Below are 25675 nucleotides of genomic sequence, written 5' to 3'. Positions count from 1 at the left end.
CCTCAGCGCCCCCCCCCCCCCGAGCGTTAGCCGTTAACGGTCGCCAGGCGCCGCGCGCGGGCCTCCCCTCCCGCGGCTCCGCGCTCCCAGCCCCGCCCCCTCCTTTCGGCGGGAAGCCCACGTGACCCCCGGAGGGGGCGTGGCCAGAGGCCCGTCGAGGGGGGGGGGGGCGCCCTCCGCCCTTTGCCTCCCCGCCGTGACCCTGCCAACGGCCCGCGGCGCCAATCTCCGCGCGCCGTCCCGCCCCGCGGCCAATCAGCGGGCTCCGCTCGGCGGCCGCTGACCAATCGCAGCGCGAGGGCCGGAGCCGGCCAATCAGCGGCGGCAGAGGGCTCTTTTCTGCCCCCCTCCCATCCTCCATCCTCCACCTCCGGCCCCGCGGCGCCGCGGCGCAGGCGGGCACCGGGCACCCGCCGCCCTCCCTGGGCCTGAGGGGCTGCGCTGCCTCCCCGGCCTCCTCCTCCTCCTCCTCCTCCTCCTCCTCCTCCTCACCGCCGGCCCCAGCCCCAGCCATGCTGCTCCTGGCGGCCGCCTTCGTCGTGGGCTTCGTCCTGCTCCTCTACATGGTGTCGCCGCTCATCAGCCCCAAGCCCCTCAAGCTGCCCGGCGCCCACGTCGTGGTGAGTGAGGCGGCGTTAACCGCCGCCGCTGGCCGTTTCGACCGTTGGGCCGCGGTTTTTAAATTTTTATTTTTTATTTTTTTCCCCAACTGAGCTCCTTCCCTTGGGTCGCGTTCAAAATGATAAAAAAAAAAAAAAAAAATCCCGTGAATAAAATATCCCTTCCGCCTTAGCGATTTCTGCTGGGTTTGGCACAAGCGGGAGTCTCCAAAGCAGTGTTCCTGCGAGCCTTGTTAAAGTTAAAAGTCCAAATGGAGAGCTTATTGTGTTAAAGTGCTGCTAAAGGTAAAGGCTGTCGGTATGTTTCGCCCTCGCGATATGATTCTGCAGGTCATCAGCTTCATCGGCACTGCTGCTGGTGGAGCTGTTGTTTGTCTTGGACTTGAGCTATACTCTTAAAGTATTCATCCAAACTAGCGAAATGTGGAGTGGCTGTTTCAATTTTCATCGCCAGTGGAGGACTGGTTAGTGTCAGGTCAGAGGTTGGACTAGGTGATCTTGGAGGTCTCCTCCAACCTAGATGATCCTGTGATACCCAGGCTTATAGATGCTTTTAATAACCCTGGACACCTGCACGTTTTGGATTTCAAGTTTTCTAGCTAACTTTATAAAGAAAAATATTGTATGATGGTACTGTAAATCAGAAACTTTGCTCAGGGAGGCTTTCCACATTGTGCCTGTAAAGGGAATTCCCACATCATCCGACGGGAGTGTGTTTTCTGCTACTGAAGTTATTAAAGCGTGAAAATATTTACGACCATCACACTCTTTAAAGGCTTCTTTGATGGTTTCTGACAGAAGAATGTCAAAATCTGTTTGCACTCTGGGTATATAATTTCTTGTAAACATATGACTTAATTCAGATAACACCAAAGCTTAATGATTGGTGATCTTTGTCAGGCTTCAGTTAAACCCAGTCTTCAAGCTTACTTCTTGTGAAAATACTGTGCTGTTTCAACACACCTTTAGTTCAGTTGGCTAAATAATGTAGTGAGGTTCAGGCAGGTTTGATTTTACATATTTAACAAAAGGAAGGATGTAAGTTGTTTATTTAGCTGGATAAGTCCTCCTAGCGGGGCAAATGATTTCCACTTGTCAGTAAATACAGCTTTTCAAGATATACTCAATAAATTCATTTTTCTGAAGCATAAAAAGGAAGGCCTATCTCTTCTTTCTGGGAGCTTGTTGAAACTGTTATGAAAATCTGTTGTATTTCTTAACAAAGGTCATCATGTGACTTCAGACACTGTTCCGGACAGCATTTCATACCAATTACTTGTTGGATTTTCAATTTAAATCAGCATTTTTCCCTCTCTACTTAGTTGTTCATTAAACTTATTTCTTTCTGCTCCGATCTGTTATGGTTAATATCGTTAGATGTTTGAGTAGTGGCTAAGTAACTAAATGGGCAGAGATTTGAAGCAGAAAACATATGACTCTTCTTCCTCTGTCCTCTAGCAGCGTCACTTGCATGATGGAAATGCTCCCTGTGTCACCCAAGGCATGCTTTCTGGAGGGATCACGATTATAGGAGTCCCTTTTACTTAGAAAAGACTAGGACTGCTGGTCGCAGTGGAAGTCTACAGAGCTCCAGATTAGTGATGGTGTGATCTTGTGGGGTGTTTTCCTGTTCTCTGTGTATTTTGGTGACCTCAGAGTGCACCATTAAATAAAAACGACTTCTCTGCTCTCACGTTAGCTCAAGCATCAGGCATAGCTTAGTCAGTAAAAAGAAATGCCGTTTATACATCTAATACTTGTTTTGTTTCCACCATGATTAGGAAGGTATTCTAGAATCAAGGGTCTAAAAGTTATTTCTCTGCTGTGGAGCTGCTGCTTTTCATGCTGAATTTCTCCTCTCTTCAAAAGCTAGAAGAGCTTTTTTTTTTTTTTTTTTTTACCTTGTTTGTTTGTTTTTGCCTTTGGCTTCAACTTTCTCCTCAGGTCTCAAGCTACAGACTAGCAAACATCACCTATTCTGTGAGGGGAAGCTATTGTTTTGGTAGCAGGCTATAACAGTAGACAGGAAAATGAGGATATGATAGGGCAGTTGTCACTGTTCTGTGTACCTCATGCTCACGTGCATCACATTTAACTGCCCTTTGCCAGGGATGTTACATCCGTGCCCTGCACACGTGCTCTCTTCCACCTGCCAAAGCCACGGGTATGAGTCTAGAAATAACACTTCTGTGCAGGGCCCACCAGATAACTGTGGTGGACTTTGGCTGTCCTTAAAGCTGACCCATCTTGGTGTCTCAGCGTTGCAGCCCACGTGTGGGGAGTGATGTGACCTGTGGTTTGGAGGCATCTGAGTGGTTCAGCCAGAGGTCCTTTTAAGGCTGGTCAGGAGCAGCAGCCACCCAGAGTTGGTTACAGGGATGTTCTGTTTCAGTGGAAATGCCTTCTGCTAGCATGCTGTCTCAAAGCATGAAGCCAGCTTGCAGCCAGTGCTTCTAAGTGAGAGTTAATCAGTCCTGTTGGAAATGCCATATCAATCGGGTTGTAACTTTGATACTTTCTGATGGCAGTTCTGTTAATTTGGGACTGGACTTTGTCATCAATTGAGGCACGTTTCCTGCATCCCTGACATCCTTAGAAGCTGAACTCTGTAACCAAGGATCATAGCTCGAGATGTTGGAGCCAGAGCCTTCTTTTGAATGCCTAAATTGGTACTAGTTCTTCTCAAACAGAGAAACAGCTTAATAACATTGTTTGAGGACTTCTAGTACTGTGCTCTGAACATCTGAATTCATACTGGTATTTAATTGTCCCGTCTTGCCAAGAAATTAGTCTGTGTTTGGTGTCACCATCGTATGATTTTTTGATTTTGCTAGCCCCTCTGAGGCTGGCTTACAGGGGAACTTAAGGACTGGCTCGGTGGTACTTCAGACACCCAGAACTACTGAAATGCAATATCAATAGAGCAATAAAAAGAATTACTGGGCGTAAGGGTGGTTGTAATAATGTTTTCTTTAATGGCATGGATGCATTCCTTCGGAGCGTCTGTGTTAGAAACCTAACCTAGCAGATTTCACAGATTTGCTTAGGCTAATTTGATTTGTGGCACAAAGCTTTCAGCAGTGTCAGGGTTTGTATGTTGTGATTTCTTCTACTGTTGTTTGCATTCATGGTAAATGTTGCTGAAAGATGTGTGTATTAGTAACAGCCTCCCACGTATTAGTAACAGCCTTCCTCCCAAACACTCCAGTTCCCAGCTAATTGATTCTGCCTCCTGTCGCTGACCTAGCTGACACGAGCCCTGTCCTGTGCTCTCGGGTGTGACTGCAAATAAAAACTTCCTTTTCCCGTTTCTTGGATGACTTCAGACCCCGTCTTTCTGAAGGGAATGTTAGCGTCCTCTGACAAGCCAGAGGCTCAGTGCCAATAGCTTTACCTTCAAAGAATTCCTCAAGCACTGGTGTAGTTGACCTATTCATGATACTCAGCAAGTTGTGCAGGTAGCAATCATCAGTCTCTCGGTGCAGTGCCAAAAATTGGAATTGGAGCAGTGTTCCACGCACATTCGTTAGTTTCTGTGCTGGTGTACCTGCTGCTGCTGAAAACATGTCAAAGCAGCCCAGGAGTCCTGTGGAACTGAGGTTTGCCTGATCATAGCAAACAGAGTCTTTTTAAACCTAGAGATGTACTGAAATTTTGCAATACGCCATAAGAATAAACTAGAGGTCTTAACCTCTTTCCATCAGGAAGCATTAAATGAATTCTGGGGTTCTTGTGAAGTCCCAAATAATTAACTAATGCTCTTGTTTAGTCTTAATTTACTCAGAAAGCAGCCATCCTTGGCTCAGAATACTACAGGCCAGGTTTAGCATCTCCAGAACAGGACATGCATCATGGAGTCATTCTCAAAGGTTAGTGTAGTGAAGCTAATCTTGCCCAGAGTCAATTAGAAGCTAATTTGAAGTAACTTTCTCTAATAATAGAGGAAGCGTAAGGAGTTTAAGCTAACATTAGTCTCTGTGAAAGTTACACCCATTTCTGACTGCAGACAAACCAGAAAAAAAAACTGTGGCTATGTTGTAAATCTTTGTTTGCTGGGATTACACAATTGCCATTAGTGTGCTAAGCTCTTTTCTGAAGGTTAGTGATAAAAACACTCATAGGAAAGAAGAATTTGGTGACTCATGAGAGTGCACTTCTGACTCTTCTGACTTTACTGCCTCCAGGAAAGGAAAGAATTTTCAGGATAATACGTCTATGAAAACAGAACTCTGAGGCACCTGCGGATGAGGATGTGTAGTTAGAGACTGGAGGTCTTTGCTCTTCCACTAATTAGCGCAGCACAGTCATTTTCTCAGACTTTAAACGGGAGGTGATACCTGACTTTCTCTGAAGTCTTGCTGAAGAGCAAAAACGACAACTTCAGAGGAATCTCACTTCAACCAAGTTTTCCAATATTTTCTCGGTAATATGCTCTTAGGAGAAAATTCAAGAAATTTAGTCATGTAAGGAAGACACAGGTGTGGCCTTCTTTAAGGACTGGAGGCGTACACTGCCTGAGAGCAGGCTTAAAGGAACAAATCACCTAAAAGGCACTGTTAGGGAGACTTCTCTGTTTTAGTCAAAAACAGAGGTCAAGGTTGTCATCTGCATCTTGTTCTACATGAAGTTCCTACGCGGGTTTATGGAGGGTAGTGTGAGGGGTGTTAATGTGACATTCACCTGTATATGAGTGCTGTTTGGCAGAGTGTGCCCTCCAACAGGTGACAGGGGGACAAATGCATTGCCTTGAATTTGTCTATCCACAAACTGCTAATTTCCTGCTTGGGGTAAGGCTAGTCAGAGTTATGATACTGAGGAAGAAGAAAAGGTTACAGAGGCTTAGGACTGGGATCGCCACAAAACTGGAGATGTCTGAGGGGCTGAGAGACATACTCTATAGAGGGCCAGCTGTCAAATTAAAGATTTTTTTTAAATAAAAAGGAAGGTAATTTCTTTAATCCTGTTTGTGTTTACATGGTACTTCCAGTTTACAACTGTCCATTTTACAAATTATTCTATTGTAAATGTGTATGGAGGGACAGTAAGCAGTTGCATTATTATAGCTAACGTTAATAGTGATTTCCAAAAGTCTAACTAATTCCATCTTTTAGGAATAACGTACAAAATCTTGTCAAAAGCAAGTGAGAGAACACACATGGAAGTGGGTTTAAGTCAGCCTGACATAAGAGCAAAAAATATCACCTGGGTAAAGCTGTTTTTAGGGGAGGAAGAGAGAGAGGCCTGTCAATATACCAAGATTTTGTTTTTCCATTCATACAAAAGAAGTAAACTAATATATCTCATTTATTCACACTTCATTGGGTAGTACTTCAATTTCAGTCTAGTTTTAGAATTTTGATGAGACTTTTCTTGTATAGGAGTAGGGGTGAGAATAATGGACTAACAGTGACTTTTACAAATAACTTTTAGGTGACCGGAGGCTCCAGTGGAATTGGAAAATGTATTGCTATTGAATGTTATAAGCAAGGCGCTTTCATAACACTGATTGCAAGAGATGAGGTAAGTGTATGTGTTTTTACTGGCTAAACTATGTTCTTGAAATTTTTTTGATCGAGGAATTGTATTTTGGAATAATAATTACTCGTATATCTTTCACTGTATGCTTTAAGGCAATCCTTATCATTTAAGATTAATGTATCTGCAGAGGAGAGGTGGCTGCCTTTTTAGGAAGCGTAGCCCAACGTGGAACCTCTGATAAGCCTGCCTTAAAACTCTGCCATTGCTACCACTTCTGTTAATGTCGTCACCTATTTCACTGTTTAGATCTGTGAGAGGACCAAAGCAGAAAAAGCCCTGTATTCTTTAAAACTGTAGCATTTCCCTACAGTAAGTGACAACAGGGGTATTAAAGTCAGTACTTAAAATTCCAGAATAGTTTGGTTTCTGATCGTCATTCCATCATACTAGTGAAAAGTTGTTCATCAAGATATCTTTGGAGGAAAAAGGGTAACTTTGTGCTTTTTTGTTTTTTCTCTTTTTTTATTTTCTTAAATAAGTGATACTGAAAATTTAGTTGGAATGACAGGTTTCACATAGGCTATTTCATTCAAAGAGAAAACTAATTCTTCAAGAAAATAAGAACATCTAAATTGTGTTTTCTTTTCTGATTCTCAGTTCCTCTCAGTGTCTTTTTTTTTTTTTTTTTTTTTGCATAACCTTGAATGCAGCCAAAATTAGCGCAATTTTTCTTCATAGGACCATGGCAATTTGCATTTGCTGGATTTTCATTGAACTTTCATGGTAATTCCATGATAGTTTCCAGAATAGTTTTGTAATATCGTATAAAAATAAGTCTTCTGTATCTTGGTTCTCCCTACTGTTTTAAGCACTTTGTGCAGTTACATGAAGAACCACTAAACCTGTTACAGAAGCTGTTGCTGGTTTTAGTAGGTGAAGTGAAAAATACCTGAGTTCCAGTAGGTTCCTGGACTTGATGTTTTGATCATATATTCATAAATCTGTAAGATGACAATAGGAGAGTGCCATTGCTAGTTGAGGATAGGTGGTTTTTTTTTGTTTGCTTTTTTTTTTTGATTTTAGAGAATATTTCTAAGCCTTCTTGAAATACTGAAGGCTAACGTGTTCTCATAACTGCAGTGTTTTAGCTGTTCTTATATCCATTTCAGAACAAGCTGTTGCAGACAAAGAAGGAAATAGAAAAGTACTCCGTTAATGACAAGCAGGTAAGGTCACTGCTACCTACAGCTGTTGTTTGCTTCAAGGTAGTCACTACAGAGTAGTCTCTAGTCCTGTTCTTAAAACTATTTGACAAGAATAGGTGAAGGTTTCCTTGGATTCAAAAAATGCCAATCTACCTACATGCAATGTTCCGAACTCCACTAGATTTGATGTTGCCTAGTACCTTAACTGCTTTTTCTCAGAGGAAAAGATTGATGCCTTCAACTGTAGGTGTGGTATGCTTTTTTTGGATAGCTGCAATTTACTGTCACTTGATAAGCGTTTCTATTGTTCAAGATCAAGTAGAAGAACCCACTCTTTTCAAATCTCTCATCCTTTGCAATGTATAAATATGGCAATTGTCTTGGCATACTTGTTTTCAGGTTTAGTTCACAATGTTTTGCTGTTTGTTCTGTTTCCTGGTAAAGCTCTGTAACAGATGTGCAAATTTGTGAAGTTCTTGGACTTCTAAAAACAGCGAGGGTGAATTAATAGTGTGCACATGTTTAAAGGCACTGTTCTAGAGCCTGCTAAGGTACTAGCTTTTAAAATAGGTCAGTTTTTGCTATGTTCAAAATACACAACCTCAGGGTGACATGCTAATTTTGTTTACTGTTCCTAATAATCAAGGGAAGAGGGGTAATGGTATTGACTATCACGTCTTCGTCTTTCTCTTTCTCGTGTTCTAGAACTTGTTGGCTTGCATTTGTAATCACAAAAGTAACAATTCAATAGCTTGTAATAAGGGATTTGGTGTCTATTGGCTGTAATACATCGCTTCTTTAGTCTGGCGAATTAATAAGTTGAATATTCTCTTGAAAAGAAGCAATGAAGAAAGATGAATATTTGGATCCAATGTTTGGACTTCTGAGACTAAATTTTCTCAATACTTTAACTTGTAAGATTGCCTTAACTTATTTTTGTCAAATGGCTCAACATGATCACTTTTTTTCTGTGCACGTTGCCTTACTCAGATCAACTTTATTTTGAAAAATTAAGCCATTTGAGGTGAGGAGGACCTATATTTTGTGTGTTTTAAAACAAACAAATCCTGGTAACCATTCTCCTTTAGCTGCTCTCGTAGTTTCCCAAGCTTGGCAAAGAAAAAAAAAGTTAATCCCTTGTCAAACACTGTCAGGATGTTCTCGTTTAAAAATCTGTCCAAGCTTGACAGCTGTGGACTTTGTGTTTTTACAGAATAGTACTTGGTACATGCCCATAAGAGTTTCAGTTAAAATTTCAGGAAGTATCTTCAAGACTGAGCAAGTTTAAGTGTGGGCTTAACAAGACCGCTTTTGCAGTAGCAGCTTTAGACTTGTCTGTGCTTAATCTGGCTATGGTGGGAGTGACAGTGGTAGCTTGGCCCTCCTGTGAACCTATTGTTGGGTTGTAGACAACGTGACAGGGAAGCCTGCCTGTTCTAAATGCAAAGGACACAATTAGAAAAAGCAGGGAGTCTGGCGCAGAGCTCATACTGGAACAGCAGGTAAGAAACTGACAAGCAGGGACAGCTGAACTGACAGAAGCTGTACAAGGCGATCGCAGAAAGTACAGAGAAAAGGTGTTGTCTCGCATAGATTACATACACAGAGACTGTTATATTTGCTAGATGCCAAGCTAAGAGGGAAAGATCACTGTTTACATGATTATATGCTGTATACATTCAGCTCGTGGATATGTACATGAAACCAGGTTGCATTGACAACCAGGGTTTTGGTATCTACATACATTTCAGTGTTCAACTTGTCAAACAGCCTTTGAAAGGCATTTGTATGTCACTTACTTAGAATGCTGACAATGCACTCTGTATCAGTAAAGGTGTGCAATGGGACAAAATCCTTTTTTTTTTTTTTTTTTTTAATTAAAAAAAAATCCCTTTCCTAATATGGAGTATTCCTAGTTACTTCACTGGGAGATGAATTGAGCTTTTATTGAGAAATGAATGCTTTATGAATGATCAGACAGAAAGCACTATTTAGAACAAAAGGCGAGCGACTGGAATGAGGATATTAGGCTTTCTGGCAGCATAATCTGTTTCCTAGGAGTGGATCCACAGTGCATGCGCTGGAGCAAAGGTAATCAGCATAGAGTAGCAGAAGAAAGAAAATGTGATAATAGAAACTAAGAGATGAATTGTATAATGTGGTGGTAGCAGCCAATAAAAAATTCGGTAGTTCCCAAGCGTATTGTTCAGTGTGAATAACTGTTCTATGCAATTTTTGTATGGAATTGTGACTTTAGCCTCCTTGCTGATCTTGCAAAGACACACAGATGGTATACAGATAGTAAACCAATGGTGTCTTAGCTCAACTATTATTTTGTTCTCAAACTTATGTAAAAGACAAATATTTCCAAAATGTAAAAAATGCCTCAAGGGGAGATGCACGCAGACCCATCAATAACTTGCACCACAAGTTTACTCAGATGTCCAACTACACACAACGCTGGGAGGCAGGAATAGCCAACCTGCTGCACAGGAATGGCAAGCAGATTCTGTTTATGCAGCTACGAAGTGTTGCAGTCTGACCAGAGGCAAAACTGACAAATGACTAACTTCCAAAGCAGTTAGTTACACTGTGGTAAGCTCTTTTTTTTTTTTGTCCACATTTCATGACAAGCAACTATGATGACACTTGTTAGAAACTAGTGATAGCTTTATTTCAACCCCAGTGGAGTTTAAATGAATTGACTGAAGTAAAAGAAGGTGTAGAAACCAGAACAAGAATACAGGAGTCCCTACTTTTATTCTGGCATGATTGCTTCTCCTTTGAAGATGATGAATTGCCCCAAAGCTCTGATGGTTTTCTGTTGTGTGTGTGCTTCTTTCTTTTTGCTTTGTTTTTAGCAGAGGAGGTAGCTTGTTTGTATATCCCTTGCCAAGCTGGAGCTTGCAGTAATCTTTCAGTTTGTAAGTGATACCCCAAAGGCAGTGCTTCCTGTGGCCGGAAGTTGATCTGAAGGTGCTTCAAAACCGAGATTCTGAGATCACGTTGCTAGCAGTAATCAGTACTTTCCAAGAAAATATAAATAAATACTTAAAATAAGTACTTTCCAAGAAAACCAATACCAACTTCCAGCTGCAACAACTTAGATAGCACTCTTTTTTTTTTTTTTCCTCCTACTGGGCCAATGTTTGTTTTCATTTACCTGTATCTTTCAAACTAAAATCCATGATCTCTTGTTCCAAGGCAAGGAGTAAACATACAGTTATTTCACTGTTTTTAATATGTGTATGGCATTTCTACTAATCAGTTTTCTTAGATTTTTTTTAAAAAATTGTCCCTGATACATTCCAATTAAATTCTATGCAGCTAAATTTAATAATAATAATAAAAGCACATTGCAAATGCTCACATTAGCAGCTTTTTTCATACATTTTGATTTTTATTGCAGTGCTGATGTTGGAGTTTCAGAGCAAGACATGGCAACCATGCCCTTCTATGATGTGGAAAAAACATTTCAGCTTTTTTCTTAAAGATGAACCTAAGCCACACTGATGGTTTTTACTTGTGTTTCACACTTATGAAAGTTAAATACAGAACTGTGGAATTGTGACTGTCTTAGAATGATAAATTAGAAATAGCTACTCATGTACAAAGTATCTCTTTGAAGATCCTGAAGTGTTTATTCTTAATATACGCACTTTAGGAGCTGGGATTACTTTTTGCGGTGTGGAAGAAGTACAAACTCTCCCGTCAAAAAAAAAAAAATTATTCTAGAAAAGATGCATCACTGAGTTGTTTCATTTTGAAAGACTTGGAGCCAACTATTACTGGACTTAAATTACAAAATTTTCTTTCACTTTCCCTTTTTAGGTTGTACTATGTATTTCCGTTGATGTATCTAAAGATTATGAACAGGTGGAGAATGTTCTAAAACAGGTGAGGAAGTAACTGATTCACTTGCATTTATTAATAAACTTATCTATGTGTGATGTGTTTCTAATGGAAATAATTTCTTATAGTGATACTGTGCTAGAGGAATATTTTTTCATGCTAAAGAACATCTTGACATCTATCCTCTTCCAGGCTCAGGAGAAGCTGGGGCCAGTAGACCTGCTTGTAAACTGTGCAGGAACATCAGTTACGGGAAAATTTGAGGCTATTGAAGTGAATTCTTTTGAAGTGAGTGAGCGTTCTTTTTTATTTCATCATATGAATGAGTTGGTATTCAGCTGTTCGAAGAAATAGATTACATTGCTGTGTCTTTGCAGACTGTATGAGTAGTGATACACTTGATTAGTGGTAGCTTTCAGAATTAGAATGTATCTTTAGATTTGCAAGCATTGCAACTTATTCCCTAATTGTTGATCCATTGATAGGTCAGAACAGTGAGTTCTCCATCTAGGATAGGGAAAGCCTGACATGCATTTTTATAGTTTAATGCACTGTGAAAGAATTTCGCATGGTCTCTCTTTCCTGATGAAGGTGTTTATTTCATATTTTTAATCTGCTTAATAAAAATCAGTCTTGTCAATGTTCAACTCTGAGATGCACAGTCTGTTTGCAGCTTGGTGCAGCTTGAGAAGCTGCTGCTTTAATGAAAGGACCTCCAATAAGCCAACCAACCAAAAACAAAAAAAAAACCCACCCCTACATTTTGGTTACTTTAATGATTCCCACCTTCCCATTCCACAAGTCATCACTGAAACATCCGAAAATGCTAAATAGGTAGAATTTTGTTGTAGATGTAAATCATCCATCCGTCCTATTGTTCATATAGGCTGCCACTTGTATTATAGGCCTTCTAGAGAGTAAAAATAAAGGCTTCCTCTTATCCTGCCAAAGATGAAAATTTCTGAAATGCATGAATACATAGATATTTTCCTGTTTTAGGAAGATCTTTAAACCTTCATTTCAGTGTGCTTTCATACATCATTCATAAAAGGATTGCTTCCTTGACACTGTTCCAGTCAGGTTTTTTGTTACATACTCTTTTTTTCCTGTGAAGGCCATTATGGGTCACAATATTAGTATCTTGAAGCATTAGTATCACAGTATTAAGTATCCTGAATGCCATTAAGATGTATATACAGTGGATTTGTTTTGTCTTGAGGTGAAGTTTTTAGCTATAGAACAACTTATGAGGCTGTGGAACAGAAAACAGTTATCTTTTGACAGCTGATCGAAATACAAATCACATGAACTTTGTTGTTAATGCAAACTGAAATAGGGTTTTTGAGAAATAATAGTAAACAGCTGAATAAGTCTAAATCAAATACCATCTTAATATCATTTCTACAGAGATTAATGGCAGTTAATTACCTGGGTAGTGTTTACCCGAGTCGTGCAGTGATCTCTACCATGAAGGAGCGACGGATGGGAAGGATTGTGTTTGTATCATCTCAGGCTGGCCAATTAGGCCTCTTTGGTTATACAGCTTATTCTCCAACAAAGTTTGCTCTTCGAGGATTGGCTGAAGCCCTGCAAATGGAGGTGTGTGTGCAATGATTTAAGTATTTTTGCTTATTATTGCCAAGTTGGTTGTTTGCTTATTTTAAGTATTGCCAAGTTGGTTGTGAGGCCACAGTAAATGGTATGTGAGCTATATGAGAGAGTAAAACTTGCAAGCTTAAATATGTTGATTGCCCACAAAAGTCTTGTGTTGACAGTGGTTTACTCTTCTCAGCTTTGGTTTAGATGAGCTTTTAATATTGTAAGGATCTAAATTTAAGTCAAGCCTAAAAAGCAAACATCCACTTCACAATTTAATGGAAGGAGACTTAAAAGTATATTATTGTAGAAAGACAGGTAAATTTGATTTGCAAGTGACATTCCTTACTTTCCTGTTAAGTGTGTAAATACACAGTTGTTAATGTTTGTAAGTTAAGTGTCTGTGTTTGGTTCTAGACCCTTGTATTGTTGCTGTTCTTACCCTGTTCTGCTCAGTGTAGTTGGATGCCTTGCTCAGGACAAAAGTGTGGGGTAAAACTGCATCTGATCACTTCTGGCCTGCAGAACAATGTGACTGCAGGGCTTTTCTTCAGGCTGGTGGCAGACATTTTTGTGAGGACTGGCTTCCTCAAATCTAAAAATTAGTGTTATGGACCTGTGACACGGTATTTCAGTAAGTGTTTTCATATGGAAGGTTTTGCAATTTAAATAAAATTGCTTAGGGCTTTACAACACTTTGCTTTATCTTAGCCCTCTGAATACATTCATTCACAACTTCTTTATTTGCACGGGAGTACAGACATGTATTGTAGCTATTTCTATTATAGTAGTGTAGTAAGTGATGTGCTGCTGTGGTAAATGATACAAATACAGCAAGGATTGCATTTAGGTATGCAAGACTTAAGTGTTTCTCACACTTTCTATTTATTTTTGTCTCCTTAGATTTTGGCCCTATGCACGTTTAAACCATGGGTTGAAAAGCCTTGTGACTTGAGTCACATACTTAGAAGAGATAAAGATACTAAATTTGAGTTTTAAGTTTTTTTGTGTGTTTTTTCTTTCTCGCATTTGTTCAGCAGTGAAAATATGACATAATAACAAAAAAGCATTCTAATAAGCCTAGGTGAGACTTTTTTTGGTCTTGTCTTTATGAATGTGGGGTACTGGTGTTTGGCAGTGTTTTGGTTGTCTTTAAAATTTAAATCAGTAGAATAGTAGAGCTAAATTCCTTTTGTATTCCGTCTAGGAATCTTAAAAAGTGCTTTATGTTCATCAAATGCAGAATTTTTAAAGCTTTTTACTAAACAAAGCAACACAACCATCTCCTGAAAGTCTTTGTTTTGCTTCCTCATTTGACAAAGCTCCAAATCTTGCAAATGCTGGATATGAGGGTGATTTAACACTACATGCCTTTTAAACTTGTGTTTGCTGTATTTTTCCATACAAGAGAAATGAATGAAGTTCTGAGAGGCATGTGAAAAGCTGTCAATATTAAGGTAACACTTAACTTTTGTAAAATACAGGTCAAACCCTATAATATCTACGTAACAGTGGCCTATCCTCCAGATACTGACACACCTGGCTTTGCAGAAGAAAGTAAAACAAAGGTAAACCATTCTTCAGTGATACTGTAATGTTTTTAAAGGTTCACTTTGTAGTAGGCAATGGGTTTTCAGATTTCATTCACTTCTGTCCTGCCATTGAAAGTAGAGCATATTAGGATTTTAAGAAGTATGTAAACATTTTAATTTTATCAACTCTGCTATTGAGAGTTAAATAGCTTGTAGCATAATTTTGTGTAGTGTATTGTTCCCATTTTAAATGAATGGGAAAACGTTGAAAAGTCTTTCTATACACAGCCTAAATATTGCTGTGGAACAGTAAACTGTAAAACCAATATAACTTGATATAAAAGCTTAATGAGCCAGAAATAATATACCTATTTTGCATATTTTGATATTATGCTGTTTTGATAGTTCTGGCAGATGAAAATAAATCTCAGTTTCTTCAATGAAGTCTGCAAGTCAGCTACTGTGTGAATATATGTAATGACACAATTTAATCCTAGGTAGTAACAGCCACTATTAAAGTATGAAGGAAACTCTGGCATTGTGTTTGTAGTGCAAATGATACCGCCTTTACAGAAGGGTGTGTCAGTGGTAGGCCTTTTTCATTTGGCTTAGCTTAAAGTTAAGTTTTGACCTTCAAAAATGTAGTTGCCTCTCATCGTTTGATGCTTCCCTACACATGAAAACTACTTTCAAAAAAAAAAAAAAAAAAGACGCAGGTGGGACTACATTCAGGCTCCCTGTTGAGATTGAAGTATCTGCTAACCAGAGAAAATGTCTATTTTTTTATCTGCATACTGTGAACTAGAAAACTGGTGTTTAAGTAGATCAGCCATTTTCAAGATGCTCCATCTAATGTCATGTGTAATAAGGAATTGGGGTTGAATTTTGTTTTGTCTTTCACCCTTTATATAAGAATCAGCAGGGATTGTGTAACACAATTCTTCATAATTTCTTGATATAGATATTCTGTATTAAACATACTCCCACGCATCCGCATAAAGTGCCAGAATTAGACATCTGCAGATACTTGTGTAGCTTGCACATTCTTTGGGATTTTTTTCTACATAATAGCCTATTTCAGGGAAATATATTCACCAGCAAAATGTACTGTGAATCTCAGATTTCTCTTTAAAAGAGATCCAGTGAGATTTCACTCGTTTGTCGAAAAGGCATTGTCTTTTAAATGCAGATTTATGCTGTTTTAGCACACATGAAGTCTTCGGGTTATTTGTGCCTACACTGATAATGCACCTTAAATATCTGCAATACTCAGTTGCTTTAACTGTTCAGATGTTCATTTGTTAGTGTTGCATTTATTTAGTGCTACTTAGTTTAGAACATCTGTCTCTGGTTTGCATCTCTTTGGGGCTAGGCTATTTTTTTTCTGTAATCATTACTAATAGTTAGCTTAAGCAAAAAGTCAGATGTGAGGATACATTTTTCTTGTGTTTAAGCTCTTTCTGTTTGAGAAAACTGTTTGACGCAAGGCAACTGTGCTTTGACTGACTGACTAGCCAGATGGAGTATTTAATGCTTGAGATCTGCCTACCTTTTTCTCAACATGTCATTGACTTTAGTCTGCTGCTCCCAATTTAGCTGATGATTTTTTCCAAATTTGTCGTATTGTAGCTTAGTTTTGACACCCCTCTATCTCTTTTGGATTTGGTTGATATTGACCTGTGAGCTAAAAAGTACATAGGGGTTATGAGCTGGAGATTTGGTGGCAGAAACCACATCGCTGCAGGAAAGCATGTAAAAGGTGTTTGGATGTGATTTCCTCTGACAGAGACCGATTTATTTATTTATTTAAATTTTAAGAAAATAAACTGGTGAGCCTAGTCAGGGCATCATGATTCATAATTCTGCACATACTTGGAAATAGGCTTATTTCTGTGGAATTGAATTTCTGTAGTTCTTCAGATTGAACGATTATAGGTTTCTCTCATTGTCAGCTCTTCCCTAGAAGTGTGTTTTTTTTAAGGATTAATCTCAATGGATTATGAATATTAAGCTAGTTCCAGTATTGACTAGGTTTGAATGCTTCAATTAAACTTTATATTTAACTGCATTTTCCTTTATAACAAGTTTGTGTAACTAAGTAATTTTCTTTGTAATTTAGTGCAATTTGTTCTTTATCAACAGAGCCATCTAAATATTTTTTGCATTTAAATAGTGTGCTATGCATTTAGCCCCATTGTTCTTTTGTTAAAAGTACCTGAATGACAAATACGCTTCTAAATCCTTTTTAAACCTTTTTGCTGCTCGCTCTTGTAACAGATCAGATTTAAAAAAAAAAAAAAAGTGGTTGTTAAAATAATTGCCATAACTATTTTCTTCTAGTGTTTTAGAGCATTTATGCCATTTTACCTCACAAAGAAGTGAAATACAGTGATGGATTTTAGTAGATACTAGTGTATGGGGTTTGAGAAACAAACAAAACATTTAAGTATAAATTTGTTTTGTAGGCTTGTAGGAAAGGATTTGTAGGAAAGAACACTATCAGTATTCTAGTAGTATACCCTATCAGTATTAAACTAAGAATATTAATTGGCATTTTTCTTTGTAAAACTAAGCTATTATTTTTGAAAGTGCTTTTCCCTTAATTTTAAGTGCACGTTTTAGGTGACAGTGTGATACCACTTGTTAACAATGACAGTGTCATCCATGATGAAAGCCCAAAACCAAAAGTTGACCATTGTGTTTTCTTCCCTGTGTGGTGTTAAGTCAAACTTACCATGGTGTTTTTCTACTAAAGCCTTTAGAGACGAAGCTAATTTCTGAAACCTCATCTGTTTGCCAAGCAGAACAAGTCGCCAGAGTTATAGTCAAAGATGCCATAGTAAGTAAATTATCCTTTTAAAGTATGACCTTCATAGGAGAGACTTGGATGGCATGTAATGGGTGTTTAAGACGAAGAAAATGGCTCAGCTAAATAAAAAAACAGTTTAGCTAAAATGGTACTCTTTGGTGGTTAGTTTGAACAGGAAGTTTTTCTCTATTCTTCTTTTGCCACCATGCCCACAAATGATTTTAAACGATCTCTTTGAACTAAAAGGTACCCGAAGCTGTTCCTTAGACAGAACAAAGTGATGCATCCGTATGATGCAACGTCTCAAAGACAGATCACAATTTTCTTTAAAGTACTAACTTCTATTGACGTTTTGTGTATCAAATACCATTTGTCTAACCTCAAAAGCTTGTTTGACTATCTGATTTTTCTTGAACATGAGTTCATATCAAAATGATTTTGCAATAAATGGAGGCTCTCTAGACTATTTGGCTTTTAATGTCTTAAGTATCTGATTTATGAGTGATTAAAATACATAAAAGGCTGCCATAGTTAAAGAGGATTTTTGCATCTTTGAGGAATTTTTATAATAATTTGTGCTGTAGAATGCTTCCTTCTTAATAAAATAAGAAGAAACGGGCACCAAGGATGTTTTGAGGTGCTCCAACCAAATAAAAGTGGAAATAAACATGAAATTTCATGTCATTAAAGTACAGCTATTGAATCCTAAAATCTGTAATTATTTTACAGTCCTAAATACCGTAAATGTGGTCTTCAACGTGTTTTGCATTTGCAGGTGTTTGTGAAGCTTTTACAATAGTTTCACAAATACAGCACGTAAGTGCAAAATGTCTGGTTTTAGGGCGGTGAGTTTTAAAATCAAGTACCACCTCACATGGTGTTTTGTGTTGTTTCTTAAGGAAAACTAATCTCACCTCTATAAGCATCTGATACTTTTATACCATGCTTTCCAGCACCTTGTATGATCTAGTAGTTCAGGTGGGGTATTTATGCACTCAAACCATCATCTGGGGGGCTAAAAGTGAAGTTAAATAGTAGTTCTTTATTGTAGGAACTCAGTCCCCTCAGGTGTGTGTTGGGTAATAGGTCAGCCAAATTTTACACCCTCTACCTTGATTCAGGAACACCACCTTCTCCTTGTGCTTCTGTGTTCCATAGGTGTAGTCCTGCAGAACTCCAAAAAGTCTGTTCTCCAGCACAATCTGCTAGAAAAAAAAAAAAATAATGGGAGAAGGCTGGGAGCAAGAGCTATAGAGCTGCAATATTTGTGGTGAAAATAAATAAATGGTGCTTTATCTTGCTCTGTCTCCCCCTCTTTTGCCACCTGAATTGCTTAGTAGGCAATATATTTTGCAGTTTTGAGGAGGCAAATCAAGATAAATCAAGATCATTGGCATAAATGAAGGAGTACTACTTACATAACATCTGAAGTACACCTCTCCCAGCAACCTAATTTTAACAAAAGGCAAGCAGTATTTTATTTTTCAGTTATAGTGGTGACTGGCGATCTGACAGAGGTAGGGTGTAATTCTCTCTGAAATATTTACAAACGGAGCATCGTGTGTTTTCTCCATTAGTAAGCACGACTCGAGAAGAAATTTAGATCCTTTCCAGCTTATAAAGCAATACTTAGCCATTTATCACATCTGTAGCTTTATAAAAGGTAGGGTCCTTGCCCATTTTTAATGGAATGCCTCTTGGAATGCTGCTGTATAGTATTTTTTTTTAATATTTTAACATAAATATTACTGCAGCTAACCAAAATATTAATTCATAGTGACATCACATTAATTATCATGAATAGCTGTAAAATTAAGACACGTCATGACTTGGCACAACTGGATAAATTACTTTGCCCTTAATTGCTGTTTTCCTTCCATCCAGCAAGGGAACTTTAACAGCTCAGTTGGTTCCGATGGTTACATGCTGTCGATACTGACGAGTGGAATGTCACCAGTCACTTCTATTACTGAAGGTCTTCAACAGGTAAGATTTGGGAAGAGTCCCATAGTCACAACTTCTTAGTTTAAAATAGTATAAAATACGTAGAGCATCATGCAAATGTCAATTATTTTTTTCCATCACATGTCTCTCAACACTATGGAGACTTGAATTTAGGAAACTGGAGTAATTTTTTTGAGTTGGCAAGAAAACTAGGATTCCTACCTGGTTCTTAGTCTCAAACTGTAACATAGCTTTGATGGTTTTCACGTGCCTTTTTTTTAAACTTGGTTATATTGCATGGAACTTTTATTTCATAAGTAAAAAAATATGCTGCAATCCGGGATCCTAAGTGAATTGAAAGATGTTTCTCTCTGTTTCCAGGTTGTTTGCATGGGCATTTTTCGCATCATTGGCCTCTTTTACCTAGGAAGTTTTGACAGCATAGTTCGTCGCTGCATGATGCAAAGGGAAAAATCTGAAAGTGCAGATAAAACTGAATAACCTTAACTTTGAATTGAAAGAAGAATGTCAAGCAGTCCTGAACAGCTTGCTGCTCAAGTGGGACTCGGCTTCTCTCTGGAAGGATTTAGGCTGAAAGTGCTTGGATATGTGACAGATGAGTCCCCTCAAAAGCAATGAAAGAAAACAGAAGTATAACTCCAGAAAATGCCAACCTATGCAAAAGTGTGAATGAGGATTAGCTTTTTTTGGTGATTTGAGTTGGAGAGACTTTGCGGAATTTGTACGTCATCTGTAGGGTAGAACCTGAGAATGGACTACGTGTGGTGATTCTGGATAAATGCTTAAGTTTTCTTACTTTGGTGCTTATGGAAAAAATAAGTACCTGTCAGACTGGGCTGAAGTAGATTGAAGTCCCCTGAACAAGTTGGTACCTCTTGCTAATGTTTTTGGGACTGTTTTTTAATTTAGAACATTGCATTTTCCTTTGACGGCCAATCTACAGATCCTTCTGTCAATGACAGCTTTCCTTATTCCGTTCAACATGCAATTGTGGAAACCTTAAGATGGCAGATACACGTATGATCCAAGCTTTCTCGGTCTGGGATTAATTAAAAAGTATGGTATAATACATGCATACTTTCTAAAGGGAGATGAAGAACCCATTCCCGCAGAGAAATGCTAGGAGATGTAACTGGGTCTGTAGCTCTTCTGGCCCTTGAAGTATGTTGTGAACAACAACAACAAATGAAACCAGTATCAAGTGTGACTGACTTTCAGCATTTTAAGCCATTGAAATAGAGTACAACTCTTACAACTACTTACTTTTTTCTTATCTGCCAGTTCTTGCTTTGAAAAGGAAGGCAGCTTAATGCTGCTGTTATGCACATTATTTTTTTCAAAGCTGCAAATGATGAGCCAAACCAGTAGTTGATGGTAGAATCAGTTGTAATTAAAATACCAGGCTCTTAAAGGAGCAGGAATGTAGCTTTTGGGATGGGGGGTGGAGAGGGGAATCAGGATGGCATTCCACGATGAGTTTTATCACTAAACAGAAAAACTTCTAACATGACAAGAATTGTTTTAAAGTACTCTCCCCTGCCCCTCTTGTAATTTGTTTGATTTACATAATATGTGAATCAAGGCTGCTCCATAATTGCTTCAGAATACATAGGACCCAACGGTTGTTTCTAATAAATTTTGTTTAACACTGAAAAAGCTTGATGCATAACAGTGATGTTTAAGGGTGCACTATATACACCATTTATTTAATGGACCACTATAGCAAGTGCCTTGTGAGCTGCTTTTTTTCCCAAAAGCTGCATATTTTATATTTGTTAGCACTGCTGTGTTTTAATGTCAATTTTTCCATTTTCAGTCAGTACTCTGAATCTAAAATTGCTGTTAAAACTCAGCGCTTTCACTTCCTTGAAAGTAGTATTTAACAGCAAAGTAAGCAAAATTGATTGCTTTTAAGATACCTCTTCTTAAATAGGTATATAGAGTAATCAATTGAGCTGGGAAGAAAAATAGTAGGTGGTTAACCAGAAAAACGTTGAATTGTAACTTATTAAGGCTATTTATTCTCCCTCTGGATTCTGTTGATCATTTTTAAAAGTTTTTGTTCATGTAGGCTAAACTTGCTGTAATATCTGGTTTCCAATCACATCGGGGGAGTCACCCTGGCATTCTCATCTGAAGTGGTTGGACCCTCGTTAGATTGCAGACATGGAGGTGTTGTAGAATTCTTCCCAAAGCCTATGTTTTCAGTCCTGCCCCTTGATTTTGTTCAGATCTGTGAAGCTGTGCATGCCTATACTATGAAATTAATTTTGAGAATAGAGTATATTCCTGCATTTTTCAACAGCTGGGCTTTAGTGCAGAGAAATCTGGTCTGCATATGTGTTTTCTGTGCTGTATAATGTGAATGACACATAATGGAGCATTTATTGTACATCCATTGTCAACATTGTTATGTTTCTTAAAGCAACATAACAATATGATTTGGACCTGATTATCTACATTAATTCTTATTTTGATGCAGATGGTCAAAGGAGTATTTGATTTCTCAAGAAGATACCAAAGTGGGGTGAATCAGTTACACGATAGTTTGAAAGAAATGCTTATGCAAATAACTTTACATCAACACAGGCTTGAAGGTCAGGTCTTGAAACCAGTAAGACTTTGGATACTTGAATTTTTGGATCGTGAACTTGGGATGTTAGTGTTTGCATTTCAGAACCAATCCAGAAGGTCAGAGCGCACACACTATGACGGCTGGGCCTCTTTAAAATATTTCAGGTTGGGCCGCTTAAACCACTAGTCACTTTTCAGGAAATCTTGACTGAAGACTCCTCCAAATAATGAATGGTATAACTCAGTACAAGAGTTTGTAAAGGAGGAATAAGAAACTGGGTGAAAGTTAAGGCCCTGCTCTAGAGATGCTTCAGTTCACACCTGATTTTGCGTAGTGTAAGTAGTTGTATTGGCAGTAAAACTGTAGGTTGAACCCCTGCAGCAGTTCTGGAAATCTGAACCGGGCAGACTTTCAGAAGAAACAAAAAAACAAATGATCTCTCCAAATGTTCTGGTTTCTGTTGTTGCACGTTAGGACAGTTCATTTCAACTGATCAACTTTTCAACCGTTTTATTGTCACGGTGTACTAAATTGTCTACTGCAGCAATCTTTGGTGTAAAACTTCCTTATGTACGCTCTACTCATTCTTTTCTTACACAAATCATACTCATTTTTAGGTCCAATGTTAAGTGAAGGAGATGCCATGTAACCTTGTGGAATAATGTTTAACAGTCGAAAAAAGCTATCTTGCCAGTTTAAATGTTAAACAAGCCTCTGCATCGAAACATTTTAGCAGTGTATTAAATCCATGAAGAATGTCAAATAGCCACTACTACCTTCTGTCAAACTGTCAGTAATTTAATCACTTGTGCCATATCAGTCGGTGTCTTGTCTCTTGTTTTCTTGGTCAGTCTTTAAGATTCCATTTAGACCTCGATAGTCGCTTCCATTCCATGCAGTTTCTAATGACGGTCTGCTTTAAATACAGATTTATTGTAACTTCACGTATAGTTTACTTTACCAAGATGTTCATGTGCAATTTAAATAGATTTAATATTTTACTAAGACAAAAGATATAGGTAAATAAACTTTATTTGCTGTGAAAAACTCTAGGCACTTTTAAATGGTAAAAAATATATAGTACTATTTGTAAAAAGAAACTTTGTGCTTACTGCTTCATCACTCTTGTGCCGGAACTGTAAACTAGTTTTCATATTTTATATTTCTCAAAATAAATGGAGGATCAACAAAGCCTCTAACTCTGAAGTTCTTTGAAGGGATGAAGAGCAATGGTTAAATTCATTTGCAGGGCTTGGTGTTTTTTTTTTTTTTTTTTTTTTTTTTAATCTGGGATTAGTTCAGCAGGATCCTCTTAATTTTCTAGGATGGCGGAGGGGGGCAATATGTTCCTCTGTTTTTGGCAGCCTAGGCAGAGGTGTACAGCAGATGGCAAAGGATGCAAAACTCCTTCGCTCAATGTTGTCATCGAACCGTAGTGGAACGTGGCACTGAACTGACAGAATCTGCCCTTCCTGTAGGAGATGCCGCCAGCATATAACTGGGGCTTGTGCTCTCTGGAATTGCTTGTCAATCCTGATGAGCCAAGTGATTCTCCTCCTTCCTAGTGGGAAAACAATAGAAATAATAGGTCCACAGTGGCTGTCTTTCTGTGCCACTGGTGAATGTGCAGCTGTATGTAAAATTGCTGTTCCAGCTCTGCTAGGAGTGCTTGAGTGAACAGCTAGCTCCAAGAAAATAGTAAGTAAGGGAGAAATACCCCTAAGATGGTTACTGCCACATCCAGAATCGTAGTAGTTCAATCTTTTATAAAGTCATTCTTACTGAATTATCAGAGAGCCAAAGTCAAAAATGGATTGAGGAAAGCTTACGATATCTGAAATGTTTAAAAGCCTGGGTGTTGGTGTTTTCAAGCCAAGGGGCCTGATGCTAATCTTGGAGCACTGGGCAGTTAACAGTTCTGCTCATAACTGCAGCTGCTGGCTTCTTTCCCTTTCAATAAAAGTATCAGGGCAAAATAGATTGCTCTTCATTCCTGTAGGCAATTTAAAATGTAAAAGTGTGGCTTTTATTTTTATTTTATTTTTTTTTAAAGGTAGATTTCAGTTAAAAGGCCAAATTACTTGGTAGTTCCACTTTTTTCCCCCTCTACAGATAGTACCAGACACACTCAAGAGCAGGTGGGTGTTTGTCAGAGCTGATCATAAAACCTTGTCAAGTCACTTGCTTTCCTCTGTCACTTGGGGGAGACTCACATGAGACCCAGAAAACTCTAAATGAGGTCTCCTGCCACACCTCCCATCATCATTTCCTTGCTTTCCAACCTCTACAGGCACTAAATTGGTTAATAAATAAATAAATAAAATACCACACTAATCCGTTGTCGGTGGGAAGGGGTGAGGGGAATAATACTGTTAAGGTTCTGAACAGAAACTTGCACTGAAGGAAGTAGAAAAGTGTGGTTTTATTTTTTTTAACCCCTGATGCTGCATATCAAACTTGGAGAAGTGGAAGCATTTTGAAAAACTGATTTGGGAAGGTTGGCTTTTGGTGAAACTTTGAAGGGAGGAATATGCTACTCAACTTGCTGTATGGTAGAGTGCCACTCAGGCAGACTGAAATTTTATTTTTCTAAGTTGAAAACAAGTTTGTTTTCAGCCTGGAGGGAAATCCCCATGTTAATTTTAAACCTTTCGAGTTCTAACTATGAAGTTAATTCTGTAGTAGTGGTGCTAGAGAAATATAAATAAACCCAAGATGGTAAAGCAACACATATGTGCCTAATACTAGGCGTGATACCAAACACTGAGAATTGATTTCCTTGGCCAAAGCAGAGTTAAATGTTGTAATGATACCAGCTGTAAATAATGTGTAAAACAATAAGTCTTGACTTTGAAAGGTTCTCGGCACAATTTACCTGGTAGTGAAATACCCCTTTTAAAGCCTGTTAGAAGAAAGCGGTGAAAATGAAGTGTGTTGGCCTTTATCTCAGGGCATTCACTCAAAAATGCTTTCCCTTTTTTCTTCAAGGAGAAGGATTTCCAGCGGTGCCCATCGGGCCTGTTACAGGGAGCTGGCTGCAGCTGTTTTGCCTCCCTCCACCCCTTACATCTTGGCAAGAAGTAAAGGTGGGTGAGGGATGAGTACTCTAAGAGGGCTCTGAAAGGCAGGAGCTGTGTGGACCCTAAGCCTCTCAGGCCGCTGCCTTTCCTGGAAAGCCCAATTAAGGCCCCATGAAATAAACTGTAATTGTAGGTTAAGCGGGCTTTCAACTTTTTACAGTAGCTTTCTGTGCTCTGCAGACAAAAAGGATCCGCTCCGCACCTGTAACATTTGCAGCTCCGGGAGGATGAAAGGCAATCTCCCGTTTCAGGAATGCGCTCTGCAGAAGTGCTCATTTGTTCCAGTTAACCTGCTGCGGTCCCGGTTAAAAACAAGAAAAACGTTCATCCAAACTTCAGGGATGCTACTTTTTCCTTTTAATTTTGCACGCAGAAAACCTTTTTAAGAAGTGTTGTGTACCACAGTGGATAGCAGCATTAGGCAGCACCGAGCATAACAGAAGAGGTGCTCTTAGCAATGAACGGTGCTACACAGTCAATAGCAAGGAATTAAATGCAGGCGGGCAGGTCTCTAAAAGAGCATTCTTTCCAAGGCATTTTGTGTGGCTTGGCAAAGACACCGCAGGGCTGTGGGTGTCATGGTCTCATGGCCAGAAACAAACGCGCGAGGTCACGCAGTCAATAGCTACTTTTAGGCAGGGCAAGTTGCAGCGGTAGAACAGGCAGCTCCGGTGGGCATGAGGGTGTGCAGGGCAAACACGGGATGGTGTGGAAAGGAGAAGCACCGAATGCCATGAACGGAGAAAGCCAGCTGAAGCGTAGCTGTGGCTGAAGCCCCACTGGACACGCCACCAGTTGGCATTTACGGTGTCATGGGCTGTACGGGGAGCAGCCCAGGGATTGAGTCCTGTCACACGGAGCAAACACACACCCCGCTTATTTGTGCCTGCTCCGGCAGCCCTTTAAGCAATTGCTTTTATGCAACCTGCCTGCTCATGAGCATAGGAAATAAAAAAAGGCAGA

The 25675-nt window shown here is 39.1% G+C and overlaps 1 protein-coding gene across 1 annotated transcript; it reads left to right on the top strand.

Moving 5' to 3' along the window:
• The first annotated feature begins 470 nt into the window (after positions 1-470).
• On the top strand, positions 471-22404 carry KDSR (3-ketodihydrosphingosine reductase). The gene is made up of 10 exons (XM_032181696.1): positions 471-620; positions 6051-6140; positions 7268-7324; positions 11135-11200; positions 11348-11443; positions 12563-12754; positions 14236-14319; positions 17039-17122; positions 18977-19078; positions 19418-22404. Exons 1-10 carry the CDS (start codon positions 513-515, stop codon positions 19535-19537), a joined length of 999 nt encoding a protein of 332 aa, XP_032037587.1. The 5' UTR covers positions 471-512; the 3' UTR covers positions 19538-22404.
• The last annotated feature ends 3271 nt before the right edge of the window (positions 22405-25675 follow it).

The sequence above is a fragment of the Aythya fuligula genome, chromosome 2 (genome assembly GCF_009819795.1).
Source record: "Aythya fuligula isolate bAytFul2 chromosome 2, bAytFul2.pri, whole genome shotgun sequence".
Classification (NCBI taxonomy): domain Eukaryota; kingdom Metazoa; phylum Chordata; class Aves; order Anseriformes; family Anatidae; genus Aythya; species Aythya fuligula.
This window is presented reverse-complemented; position numbering and strand designations above follow the sequence as displayed.